At 42.4% G+C, this 14173-nt stretch overlaps 1 protein-coding gene across 1 annotated transcript in view; it reads right to left on the bottom strand.

The window, feature by feature from the left end:
• Nucleotides 1-14173, bottom strand: part of GPATCH2 (G-patch domain containing 2) — a 90163-nt gene that overhangs the window by 28520 nt on the left and 47470 nt on the right. Inside the window, exons 6-7 of the mRNA XM_080650905.1 lie at nucleotides 6050-6117; nucleotides 1494-1533 (exon numbers count right to left, since the gene is read on the bottom strand). Coding sequence (XP_080507031.1) covers nucleotides 1494-1533; nucleotides 6050-6117 — 108 coding nt within the window. The remainder of the gene's footprint in view (nucleotides 1-1493; nucleotides 1534-6049; nucleotides 6118-14173) is intronic.

Genomic DNA, 14173 nt, shown 5'->3' with positions numbered 1-14173 from the left:
GGTTCACAAAAGGGACATAATTTTATTTATTTATTTTTAAAATATTTTTATTGATTTCAGAGAGGAAGGAAGAGGGAGAGAGAGATAGAAACATCAGTGATAAAGAATCATCCATTGGCTGGGGATCGAGCCTGCAACCTGGGCATGTGCCATGACTGGGAATCGAACCCTGACCTCCTGGTTCATAGGTCAACTCTCAACCCGAGCCACACCGGCTGGGCAATCAACACAACTTTAAAAGTTGTTGCATGAAACAGGAAGAGACGTGTTCCTTGTGGATCATGGTTGTTACTCTTACAGACGGGGTGAGGAGTTGCTGTGGTTACTCAGGATATTTTTACAAGATTCTTGAGAGAGTCAAATCCCTAACAGGAAAGGAAGAAGCCAAGAGCAGAATTCTTACTCCTCTGCAAACCTCTCTTTACTACCTGATATTCAGAATGCATTCAAGCTTGGGGTGGGGCGGGGTGGGGGGGCGGTATATTGGCAGCCACTTGTCAGGTAACTCCTCAAATGTCTGCAAAATAACTTAAGCCTCCTCATAGCAGGCATCTCAGTGTCCTCAACCTTCAAAAGGAGAACTAAGCAACTTGAATCTAAACGATGCTCTCTGCCTCAGTAAGCTGCATTTCCCCCTCTGGCCCGTGGAGGGTGTACAGCTCCCTCTGGGTTTTCCCAAGCATCTCTCATCGTACTGTGGTTATTGTTTCCTGGCCAGGACAGTAATGTTCCCAATTATCATTACTAAGCCCAGCCCCTCTACCCACCTCCTTACTACTTACCAACCCCTCAGGAGAAATGATCTCCGTGGATCTGGGGTTTATCATTCCCATGTACTCCTTACATAGGAATTTTTGACCCACTTAAATGATAAATTTATCATCAATAACGAAAAAAAAAAAAAGCTTGGCCAGGATGCCAAGTCTAAGATATCTATGCTTTATAAAACATATAAAAACTGTAAGCCCTAAATTACCTTAGCGTGCTGCAAAAAACTAACCTTATGTGTAAAGTTAACTAAAGGGAACATCAAGTTCTGGCTAAGGCAACTGATCACTGTACTGCCACGTGGACGAATAAGAGATTACGTAAAACACACATCTAGAAATATAACATAACGTGTAGGAAACTATTGCCACCTTCTAAAGGGCGAAGACAAAAATATCCTCTTGCTGGCTGATCTCATTTAAATAACCTCAAATTGCTTAAACATATGTACTATTTGGTGCCTTAACTTTGCAAAAAACACAAAGATGAATCCCAGAGTCTTTTCACGGAGAAGACAGGTGTGACTGTGGAAGGTGGCAGTGGGGGAACTCAGTGCTCACTGAAGCTCATTCATGTGGTCTGTGTGTTAAGTGAGGACACAATTAATTCCTCCTAAGCTGAGACTTATATGTTTTTCTCATAAAGCTGATCTACTGCCCTGAAGGGAAACAGTTAAGTATTTGAAGGAGACTAAGCAGCTTCCTTTGGATTGGAATGGTTCTTACCTGGCCGTGCTCGGTCCTGGCCCCGGGGCTGAACCAGTGGCTGGGGAGGAGAGAGGAGAGGGGTTAGCAGGAACCTGTCCCACGCGCGTGGTCCCCGCGATCAGGCTGCAGGCTGTGAGAAATGTATGCGCCGCTAGCCACGGCGCCTGAAATAGGTTTTATTCTAATGGATAGTTCATGTAATTCTCGACTTACAGCAATTTGGACAGAAATGTAAGAGTGCTCACAACCCAGTAATTTTCAATTTAATAAGCAAACTCAGTTAGAATTAAATTTCCATTTAATTATGTTAACATAAACTGCTGGGACTGTATTCATTTTATGAATCAATTCTGGTTGTAAAATCTACAAATGCTATCATTTACCACAACTTAATTATGGCATCATTACAACAAATGATGACCTCTGGATTGGTGGGAGTCTTAAAAAACATTAAAAAATAAAAAGAATCTAACATCGCCCGGCTATGCTCCACAAAGCCCTTGATGTGGATTTGGGGGCATCAGCTGAACGTACCTGAACCCATTCGTTCCACACTCATGACACCACCAGCCAGGAAATGTCAGCTGTGCACTGGGTACCAGGCTCATGGTCACACATGGGTTATCTCATTCCAACCCCACCACCTTCCGTGGTCTTCAAGCTCGGTCCCCCCGTGGTACAGGGCCAGTGTGAGCATGTCCAGAGACAGAGCTTGACATTCAGGAAATAAAATTCATCCCACCTCCCTTCCAGTACAGGGAGGCTTAAAAGGGACCAAGAATCTGGCACAGAATAGTTGTTTAAATACTAATTGTCTTCCCCTCCCCCACTGTACACAGTGAACAGAGTAATAGGTGAACTTTCATTCAGGGAATTTTCTTCCCTAAATGTCATCGGAGATGCCAAAGCCTGTGGGTAATATTTATCAGTCACCCCTACCGGAAGGTGGAGCATCCTATCAGGTATGAAATAGATGCTGAAGACATTTGTTTCTTTTTTCTTTTTAATTTTTTTAAATATATTTTATTGATATTTTACAGAGAGGAAGGGAGAGGGATAGAGAGCTAGAAACATCGATGAGAGAGAAACATCGATCAGCTGCCTCCTGCACACCTCCCACTGGGGATGTGCCCGCAACCAAGGTACATGCCCTTGACCAGAATCAAACCCAGGACCCTTCAGTCTGCAGGCCGACGCTCTATCCACTGAGCCAAACCGGTTTCGGCGACTTTTGTTTCTTTAACTGACTTTTGGTGGAGGACAGTGTTTGGCGTAAACAGTCACATCTGACCTAATAATAGATAAACATGTAAATCGACTGTACCTCCGCTAGGCCACCAGCCAATCAGGAGTGATAAGCAAATTAACCCAACAAAGATGGCGGTTAATTTGCATACACAGGCGCCGAGTGATGGGGGTGGGACTTCTGCCCACGCCCATCTCTCAGGGCCTCTGGGCAGTGTGGGAAGGCGGGGCCGGAGCAGAAAGAGGCGGCTCCGGGACCTGAGCGCGGAAAGGGGCTGGGCCGGAGTGGAAAGGTGCTGCCGGCAGCCAGGGAAAGGAAAGCCCATTCTAGCACGGATCTTAGTGCATCGGGCTTCTAGTTATGTATAAAGTGGGGATGTGATATTGTTCTGATTGCCTCAGAGAAGCAGTAAACACACTGAGGAGAGCGGTGCTTCTGAAAGGACTCGGAAAGTAAAATGCGCTATCCAAATAAAGCATCATCGTCATCATTATCTTGAAATGTTTATACCTCGTTTAATAACCGTTCTGCATTTTACATAAGTATTCTGTGAAAATGGCTTCTATGAGAAAGGACTGTTATTACCCTTATTCCACAACTAAAAATTAAGACATATGCAAGCTAAACGACTCACCCAAGGGAATCACAGTAAATCAGAGGAGGAACTGATCCAGTTTATCAATGTATCACAACATAAAGTTCAAGCCACTCTCACTATCTAGCAGTAGATGCTAAATTTCTAAGTGTAACAGAATTCCCAATGAACATAACCTGTGATCCAGGCAAATCTGGCTTTAAGCAAACTCCATATTTACACAAAAGGTAAAATAAAGGGTATTTGCTTTATAAAGGAATTCATCATAGGATTATAAGTAGATATCCATGTGCATTTAAAGTAAGTGTCATTGTACATACAGTCCCTCAGGTAAATATCCCATACCTTACAATGAAACGCCTTAAAGTGAAATACACAATGTCCTGTTTAACATTCACACTTTCACGTCTCCATTCACTGTTTGCCCGGCACTGTGCCATGGGTAACAGGTGAGAGAGATACAGCACCTGTCTGCCCTCAGAGTTTTCACAGTTGTTACCAAAGGCATCTTTGGTTTAAAAAACTCTAAATCTACTGGCTAGAGCAGCCTTGGGCAAACTATGGCCCGCGGGCCGGATCCGGTTGTTCTATCCGGTTCTCTTGCTCTCCCCTCCGCTCCTTTACTTTGAATTTATATTAGTTCACACAAACACTCCATCCATGCTTTTGTTTCGGCCCTCCAGTCCAGTTTAAGAACCCATTGTGGCCCTCGAGTCAAAAAGTTTGCCCACCCCTGGGCTAGAGTTTTGGGTTTATATCAGAACAGAAAATTATGGATAAAATGTACCAGTCTTTTGGTTGTCATTCTGAGATAATAAATGTTTTACTCTGCTTCCCCTCCCCTCTTCCATTCAAGGGATAATAGAAAGGTCTTATCTATACTAATAAAAGAATAATATGCTAATTAGACCAGGAGACCTTCTGGACGTCCTTCCGGACAAAGACAGGGGCTTGTCCAGCCTGGAAACTGCCCCCAAACAGCACTCAGCCCCTCACTCAGGCCTGCCACACCGCCCCCAAGCGGGGACCCTCACCCCAATGGGGGCGTGGCCAGCCTGAAAACTGCCCTCAGCCCCTCACCCAGGCTGGCCATGCCCCCCAGCAGAGACCCCCACTTCGATGGCATGGCCAGCCTACAAACCGCTTCAGCCCCTCACCCAGGCCGACCCACACCCTGATCCAGGACCCCCTTCAGGGCAGACCAGCTGGCCCCCACCCATGCACCAGGACTCTATTCTATACTAATAAAGGGGTGATATGCTAATTAGACCTGGAGAACTTCCGGACAAAGCCATGGTGACAGGGCTGAGGCAGAGGCGGTTAGGGGTGATCTTAGAATTGGGCCTAAACCGGCAGTCAGACATCCCCTGAGGGGTTCCAGATTGGAGAGGGTGCAGGCCGGGCTGAGGAACACTACCCCCCCGTGCACGAATTTCGTGCACCGGGCCACTAGTCCTATATAATCCTATATAATAAAAGCCTAATATGCTAAGTGTCTGGTCATCCATTCAACCAATCAAAGCGTAATATGCTAATGATAGGCTAAGGCTGCTCAACCGCTTGCTATGACATGCACTGATCACCAGGGGGCAGACAATCGACCAGTCAACCAACCGCTATGACGCGCACTGACCACCAGGGGGCAGATGCTCCAACTGATAGGTTAGCTTGCTGCTGAGGTCTGGCCGATTGGGACTGAGCAAGATGGGTCGGTCATGCCCTGGAGCCCTCCTGCAGTCCCTCCCCAGCTGGCCAACCTCCTGCATCCCTCCCCGGCCCCGAACATGCACTGATGGGGTCCCTCGGCCTGGCCTGTGCCCTCTCGCAATCTGGGCTGAGGGACCGCCCCCCTCCCTGAGTGCACGAATTTCATGCACCAAGCCTCTAGTAGAATCATAGAAATGAAGGAAATAAGCTATTAAAATGAATAGCTATATAAAATTATATCTTTATAAATAACATTTCACATCACATAAATTATACTTCTATTAATCTATATAAAATAAGCTATACTTGAACTATAAATTTTATATTTATTAAAGAATGGATTTTAAAAATAGAACCCAATGGGTCCTAATATGATTAGCTGCCAGAAAAAATTCAATAATTAATTCATGTCTTTCCATACTTTATGGCCTTTCTCAAGTTCAACCAACTCCGAAGAAGACATATGGGACTGAGCCAAAGCATATAATGTATTTAAGCTCTTCCAACAAAGATGTATTTAGAAATAGAATTAGCACCTAGAAATTTACCCAATAATTCATTCAAGTCAAAGCTCAATTACTTAATTTTTTGAATTATGTAGTGAATGAGTCTCTTCCTTTTGTTGCTAAATGGAAATACATTACGGTCCCTCACAGCTGATGCTGGACAGGACCAGAGAGCGGAGAAGTCAGGAGAAAAAGTCACTTAGTCCTCATGTTAACAATTCAGACAGAATGTAGGAGAAGAGCTTGATGCTATTTCATGTAACAGAATTTAAATGTTTCCAGATAACATGTGAATTTCCAATTCCACCACAAATAGAAGGACTGTACTAAAAACTTTTATTTAAATTTCTCCATGGGACGCATTGAAATGGTTGTTGCACCCCTGTCATGGGTATATGATATTGATTCTTTCTTAAGATGGAACCAAATTAAACCACCTTCACCAGCAATGGCTACCAATTTTCACAAAGAAAGATGCAGAACACCCCCAAGGAGGTTACACAGGTCAGCGGGCACTCACTCGTGGTGGTGAGAATCCGGGGAGAAGTGAACCATCCTCTTGTTACTGACTGGCCCCGGAGCGGTCCCCTGCAAGGAGAATTCAAACAGGAAACAGTCACAGGTGCGTTTCTAGAAAGACGGACGGATAGAGAGAGGTGCACCTGGGGACATCCGCTCTAGAGTGGACAATCTGATATTAAGTCTCAACATCTAAACAAAATCTCCCAGAGCAAAGGGTCCTCCCAAGGCCAATGTCTTCATCATTAATTCCTAAATATAAAACTTTCTAAAGCTTTCCCGCGAAATTAGGAACTATCTGCGTACTTACATACAACAAAATGTAATTGCGCCTAAAAGAACAATATTTTATTTACAAAGCAGATAAAGAATGAAAGGTTCAAAAGCATTTTCATGAGGAAACCTACACCCATGGAAAAAGAAATTCACAGCTCTCCTGTCTGACAGAGGCTCTCAACGAGAACATCAGCAACACCATGCAAGAATGAACCACCATGACAATGAACAGGACAGAAACTTACATCAAAAGGCCTTGCTGTACTCCGTGGTAATAAAAATGTAACACCCCCGTAACTACAGAAGTGCCATTTAGAGTATAGACTTTAAAAAGGCATGCCGAGGCGGGGAAAAACCCAAACTAACATTTTCAAATATGTACTTCTTCTTGGATCACTTGGGTAAGAAGGATGCCAGCAACAGTCGGCAATCCCAAGAAATGCAAATATTGCAAACGTGCTCAGTCCAGGACACTAACAACCCTGAGGTCTGAGCACCACCGGTCAACATGTGGCTCCTCTCCAGGGCTCCATCCCACATTCGTCTCCAAATGCGGTTTTCACGCTCCTCCAGAGGGTATCCCTGGGATGCAGTAATCCATTCTCCGCACTGTGGCTGCCAGCAAAGCCGGCCGGGCCCATGTCATGCTTTGTTAAGGGTTCATGATCACATTATCTCCTGGTGGACCTGACACTTTTATTCAGTTTACAGTGTGTTCTATGTACAGGCAACTTATTTCCTTTGCCAGGGCTGCTGACAACCTTTTCCACACTGTATTAATCTTATTTACTGACTTTATCTTGGTACAAATATCAGAAAACTGAACTTTTTATCTCAGAGAAAGAATAAACAGCGTGTTGACAGAAGCAGAAGCTATTTTCGGGGCTAAAATTGCTTGTTTACCTGAAGCTATACGTATGGAAAAAAATGTTTAGAGTCCTGCACGGGCTTGAAATACATAATCTGAAATTTAATAAATGGAGAAATTTCACATGCACCCATGTGATAAACTGCCTGATGGAAACAATGCAACTGAACACAATAAAACAGAATCTATAACTAATTTACCCCCACGATACAAATGTAAGCTTTCAACCTGATCAGAAATAATCAGAGTATGTATTTCTCAGAAATCAGACTTATATATAAAGCATAAGCTCAATCCAATTGCTGCAAGTAACTCAGATTTATAGTTGCCAATGTGGATATTTAAATGACTTTGCATGATCTACCTAGTACTACATGGTCCTTTTAAAAAAAAAAATAGAAGCAAATATCCTGTACTATTATTTCAAGCCAATTTTTGCTTTACTTTTAAAGATGTGCAAACAGGTACAGTTTCAATTTTTTTAAGTGAAATTAAGCAACAGTGAAATCCATGCATGATGATCTTCTCAGGGTCAATGTCACTGGCCGGCCTCAGGGGTACAGAGTTCTTACAATGGGAACCTTGTGCCACTTCAGTCACGAGACTCCCTTTCTGAAAATCTGACAAATGACTTTAATAGAGATTTCAGCTTGTGGGAAGTAGCACTATCCTGGAGTGCCAGTACATTTTAAACTTGAAAGCATGTACTTACGGTGATGGCTTATTCGTGGATATTTCACAGTATTAGAAAATGTCAAGAAACATTCTTACAGAATTCTTTCTAAAAATTTACAATTGAGGGTAGGAGAATAATCTTTATAAAAATACAATGCAGCAATTTTTAAACATCAGATCAAAGTGTTCACTTCTAGCAAACAATCAAGTATGGTCATTATTTTATTTTCCCAAAAATATGCCCTCCAGTTATTCCATAAATGTCTCAGAAAGAAATCACAAATTATAAAATATCATATCTCTTTAAATAGCCAATACAATATTCACATGTAAATATTTCATTACCAATATTCACATGCTAAAGTTTATCTGTTAGAAAACGTAGCTTTCATCCCACAAGATTAGGTAGGGAACAGGTAGTCTGTCCGTGAGAAAGAGTCTCTCCACAATCCAATTCTTATTATTTGTTAAAACACTGGAGACAATCATTTATATAATTAGCTAATATTTACTGATGATAATCTTAGACATCACATGGTGTGCCCTGAATTCTTACGATTCATTTGTTAAATATTACTATATAAATAGTGACTACAATGCTAAATAAAGTAGGTATATTTCTTTTCATTACCTATGTTTATTACACAAATTATTAAATAGGAAAAATAACATACTCAAAGCTAGAAAGGAATGGATGGTCTCTAGATAACATAACATTTAGTTCAACTTCCAGCCTTTTTAGATGGTGAAATAAACTGTAATGCTAAAAGACCACCTGGGTCTTAGTTTTTGCTATTGTTATTTACAATCAAGTTATCAACCTTAGAAAGTGGAAATGTAGTAGTGATAGATGAAAATTTAATAACAGTACGATCAAAATTCATAAAGTCCATAAGTACCAATGTGGGAAATTTAGTTATATAACATAAAAACTTTTTTTCAATTTTATTAGACATTAAAAGCAATTTCTTATTCTTTCTAGCACTAAATTATTAACACCAATTTCAGGATTTTCCTCAAAAGATAAACAGAACAGTTGCCTTTATCTCATTTTCCCTTTATAATTATGGAATCCACTGCATCCCATCCCATTCTTCTACAATTAGATAGTCGAATATCTGACTTCCCAAATCAGGCAACTGAACTACAATGGTCTTCTGGGATTAGTAAAAAGCTTCTTCAATATGTGGGTACTCCGCTCATATTCTTCTTCAATATGGGGATACTCCACTCACAGTCTTCAATATGGGTGATTCTCTATTCATATTCTTCTTCAATATGGGGGATATTCCACTCAGATTCTTTTTTAATATGGGGGCTACTATACTCATATTCTTCTTCAATATGGGGAACACTGATATTCTTCTTCAATATGGGATACTCTACTCATTTTCTTCAATATGGGGATATTCCACTCATATTCTTCAATATGGGATACTCCACTCATATTCTTCTTCAATATGGGGATATTCCACTCACATTCTTCTTCAATATGGGGATACTCCACTCATATTCTTCTTCAATATGGGATACTCCACTCACATTCATCTTCAATATGGGGAATACTCTACTCATATTCTTCTTCAATATGGGGATATTCCACTCATATTCATCTTCAATATGGGGGATACTCATATTCTCAACAATTAAGATTCCCTCTGTAAACTAATTAAGTGCTATGTCTTCATATATTTGCCAGAAGCCATCATCCTTTCTTCTCTTCAACTCTGCTCTCGTTTCCAGTTACATCTCATCCTGCTTCGGTGTCCACACTGATAAACACTTGGGCGGCGGCTGCCACTCAGGAGGGAGCTTTCAGTTTTGAGAGGCCTGGGCCTCCCGGCTGGAGGGAGACAGGCCTGAGCCCTGCCAGGTTGTCAAGCCCCACAGTCCCTGGCTCCTGGGAGGACCATTATTCATTTGACTCCATTCCTTTGAAGAGAGAAACCAGCCTTTAAAGTTTAGCAGGCTCTGCAATGAAGGCCCCCTGGTGCCTTCGACAAACCTGTCAGTCAAACGCAAGTGACAGATATTAAGGAAAACAACTCAAAGGAAACAGGCTTAAAAATAGGACTTTCAACCCAGGGCTGGGAGCAAGGGGAGGAGAGCGGAGGCAGAGAAACGGAGTTGCTCTGCTGTCTACACATAGATCGCCATTAAGGCCTGAGAAGGTAATCGGATAAATATTTTGCAGTAAATGATGTTAATTAATAACTATTAAAATGAAGGCGTGAAATCGTTACCTTTTTAACCCCATACTCAAGTAGAAAGATTTCGCTAAAGTATTTCAAACGAGGGCCCCTGAGTTTTATAAGTTGGTGAAAAGGTTCTGATATGAGGTAGCTGGGAGAATGAATAAAATATTTCACATGTCATCTATTCTCACATATACCATTGCAGAATGTTCACAATTCACAACAGGCACAATCTCTGTGGGGATGGAAAAACATTCAAGAAAATAACAGTAGAATTCCCTTTAAAGCAACATACAAAAATGTAAAAATTTCCTTTAGAATTACTGTTAAGGTAAATGCAAAAAAAAAATCAACAACTCAGGTAGCATAAAGGGCTCTCATTTATGAGATTACAAGGAAACGAAGCAGTAATCTGATGTAGGGGGGACAAGGAGACAGAACCCCTCCAAGCAGGGAGCTGCATGCACTCACTCTCCCTCCTCAATCCATCTGAACCAGCTCTCCAAACCCTACTTGCTGCTGTCCACATGACAGGTTTCCCATCCCAGAGCTGTCCCGAGCTCGACACTGGGAGTAAAATTAAAACTAGCGAGAAATGCACGCAAAGGACTCTGTAGTCTAGTCCGATCCTTGCTTTCCAATGCAATTCTTCTCTCTAGCTCCTTAGGCAGTAACTCTCCTTGTTCAAAAGCCAAAACGGCTCCACTTGGTACAATTCAGCAGGTACTTACTAGTTACCTACTGTGTGAATAAAATTACGTTTTAATTTACTATATAACAAGTAGGATATGGTAATAGGGGTCATCTTAGTTACACTGTTACATTGATCTAATCTTTCTTTTTAAAAAGATGTTTTTCCTTGATTTCAGAGAGAAGAAGGGAGAGGGAGAGAGAGATTGAAACATCCATAATGAGGGAGAACCATTGATCGGTTGCCTCCTACACACCCCCCAAATGGGGGTCGAGCCTAAAACCCAGGCATGTGCCCTGACCAGGAATCGAATGGTGACCTCCTGGTTCATAGGTTGATGCTCAACCACTGAGCCGCACCAGCCGTGCTTAAACTTTTTGATGTCATGATAAAGTTTTACATTAAGGAACCCCTCTAATTCCAAGGTATTTTTTTAAGAATAAAATATCAGTAAATAATTCATGTAGAAATTCGTGCTTTATCTCCTTTGTCTAGATCTCTATTAAAGGAAAATGTTGGTTTAGACAGTGCACCAGGGACAGTCCCCCTCACCAACTTCCAGAGACTGTCCTAGGTACCTGCAGCCTGATGGTGTGCGTGTGAGATGCAGGGCGTCACTGTAGTCCTCACTTACCAGGAGTTTTTAGCGTCAGACAGCATCCTCCTAGAAGGAATATTCCGGAAGGAAGACGACCATTTCTGAGGACAACTGAATTTCCTGAGATTCCTAAAACGGTCCTACGAAATGACTAAATTTATACACTGTAAGTTGGTTTTCAAACCAAGAAAATGCCTCAGTGTTTGTAATTTTCTAAAATCGAATAACATTACAGAAGAGTATACAAAGTTTCCATCATCATTCATATTTTTTAATATACCAATATTGACCAGCAATCTTGCTCTTATCAGCAGAGCTCACACTGTTAAGACTTTGAGGGGAAAAAACCTCTTCTTAGGATCTATGAGGCATCTTATATTCATGGCCTTCGTGTTATCTAAATTATGCTGAAGTGGATATAAATAACACAGGAGGTGAATCTGATGATTTTTAACCTGGGTCAAGGTTAAGGGCTCCAAATTGTGCAGTTATATGTTTATTAAGCAGTTTTCAATCCTCCTCGGAGGGATGTAAGCATAAATGAACCAACAACGAAAAGTGTGATAATGACCACTATGGCCATCAAGAATGCATGTGATTAGCAGTGGTACTGTCATTAATGATAACGACACTGCTGTTCTTTATAGCTCAGCCTACCTATGAGGAGTGTTCACAGGCAAGGTGGCTACAGTGCACAGAAAATGACTCTCAGATACTCGATGCAGAAACTGCCGCTCCCTGGAGCGAGGGCACGCGCCCAGATCACAGCACTGCCCACAGCTGGACTTGAATCTCAGTTGTCCTGCTCGTAGCCTCCTACTCTCCCCCTCCAGGGCGCCACACACCGGAGACAATTACTCCAAACACATGTGTTCTGCGTTTGGGGACCGGCACAGGAGATGCAGGCTGACTCTCCCTTTCATGGTTTCGCTCTCGTGGCCCAAAAATAATTACAGGAAAATTCCAAAAATAAGCAGTACATAAGTTTTAAATCGTGCCCCAATCTGAGCAGCAGGAGGAAATCTGGGGCTGACCCGTCCAGAGTGGACGTAAGTCACCATCCCTTTGCCCTTTGGATGGACTGTCAGGGGGTCTGAGTGCTCGTGTTCAATCCCCCTTACAGTAGCCTAAGCTACATCCCCACGCCTACGTCACCACGCCCACATCACTCCCCGCCCTGATGCTCATCACCAGACATTGTATCATCTCACATCATCACAACAGGAAGGGTGAGTACAGGACAGTAAGGTATTGAAAAAGAGGCCACATTCACATAACGTTTATCACAGTGTATTATAATTGCTCAATTTTACTCTTAATCTCGTACTGTGACTAATTTACAATTTAAACTTTATCATAGGTAGGGATGTGCAGTATGTATAGGGTTTGGTCCTACCTGCGGGGTCAGGCATCCACCGGGGGTCTTAGGACATGTCCCCTGCGGATAAGGGGGGACGACTTTATGCTCCCGGGAAATCTCCAGCCTAGGATAGTGCACTCCTTCCTTGTGACCCTAGGGTAACCCTGGGCAGTGGTAAGCATAGCGAGCTGGGGCTCCAACAGGGCTGTCAGCCCGTGTTAGGGACAGACTGACGAGAATGACCGATGGCTCCGCTACTCGTCACTGAGGCCGAAGCGGCGAAACACAGAAAAACGGAGCCAGAGAGGAGTCACCATGTTCATAACGCGAGTATGTGCAGGAACTTGAAAGTTAGAGAACGGGGGCCATGTTTTCCTTCAAAAGCAGGCATCAGTGCAAATGTGAGATTACACCTTTAAACCAGAAGGGTTTTCCTGAAGAACCAAAGGAAAGGAATCAGAGGGATGGAGCCAGCGAGCACAGGGCTCTCCTGTCACCTGGGATTAGCCTTCGCAGCAGGAGGCCTGCGTGGCCACGGGAAGATGCTAACCTTGCAGCTGCGGGCCTCCCGGAAGCAGCCAGTGAAGACAGACTGGGGGATCTGGCGTGGTCTTGGGACATTCTCAAGTGACAGCAGCTCACATCTTTCTCTCAAAGAATCGTCCAGATGCAAATGGGACTAAACTGGTGACGGTTTAGAAATATGCACAGACACATACATGAAACTTAACAACATTAGCAACCGTGTTTTTCATCTAAGAGTAAACAATGTGTTTATTTCAAATCTTCACTTCAAACAGCTGTTTTCCCAGTTAAAATAAGTCAGCATTAGTAATTAAGAATTTAGAATTATTGGCCTATTAGGATAATAATACTTCTAATAAGTGCATACATTCTCATTTCCGGTATACACTAATAATGATCTAAATGCATTTATAGGAAAGAATAATCTACATAATTCAGAATCAAATATGGCGACACCGTTTTGTCATACTGCCCCATCCCATAATTTTTCTGGAGTAAGAGATTGGAAATTAACCAGCTCGGAGTGAGGGCCCATAATCACTGAAGAAAGAGTTTCACTTTCCCAGTGTTAGCAGCGAGCTGTGAGTGGCCTCTGCTGGCTGACCACGGCTTCCTAACTCACTCATGGATGATGCTCGCAGGACTGTGGGCTTGAGGAAAATAAGGACATGTCCACATACGTATATAAAGCCCATTGTGGACACAGACCATGCAAAGTACTAAACACACTTTGCAAACGATCGTCTGAAATACTTTATAATTTCATCCCACTGCGACCTACTTCATTACTCAAAACCCACACGTCTTCCAAAATTCTAATTTACATGCCATGATAGTTGAATTATCTTAATCCATATCAAGCAATTGACAACTACATTTAAAAATAAACACTTTCTGGAGGTTCATCACACACACATACAAATTTTTTCTCAAAATT

Source organism: Plecotus auritus (genome assembly GCF_963455305.1).
Source record: "Plecotus auritus genome assembly, chromosome: 14".
Lineage (NCBI taxonomy): Eukaryota > Metazoa > Chordata > Mammalia > Chiroptera > Vespertilionidae > Plecotus > Plecotus auritus.
This window is presented reverse-complemented; position numbering and strand designations above follow the sequence as displayed.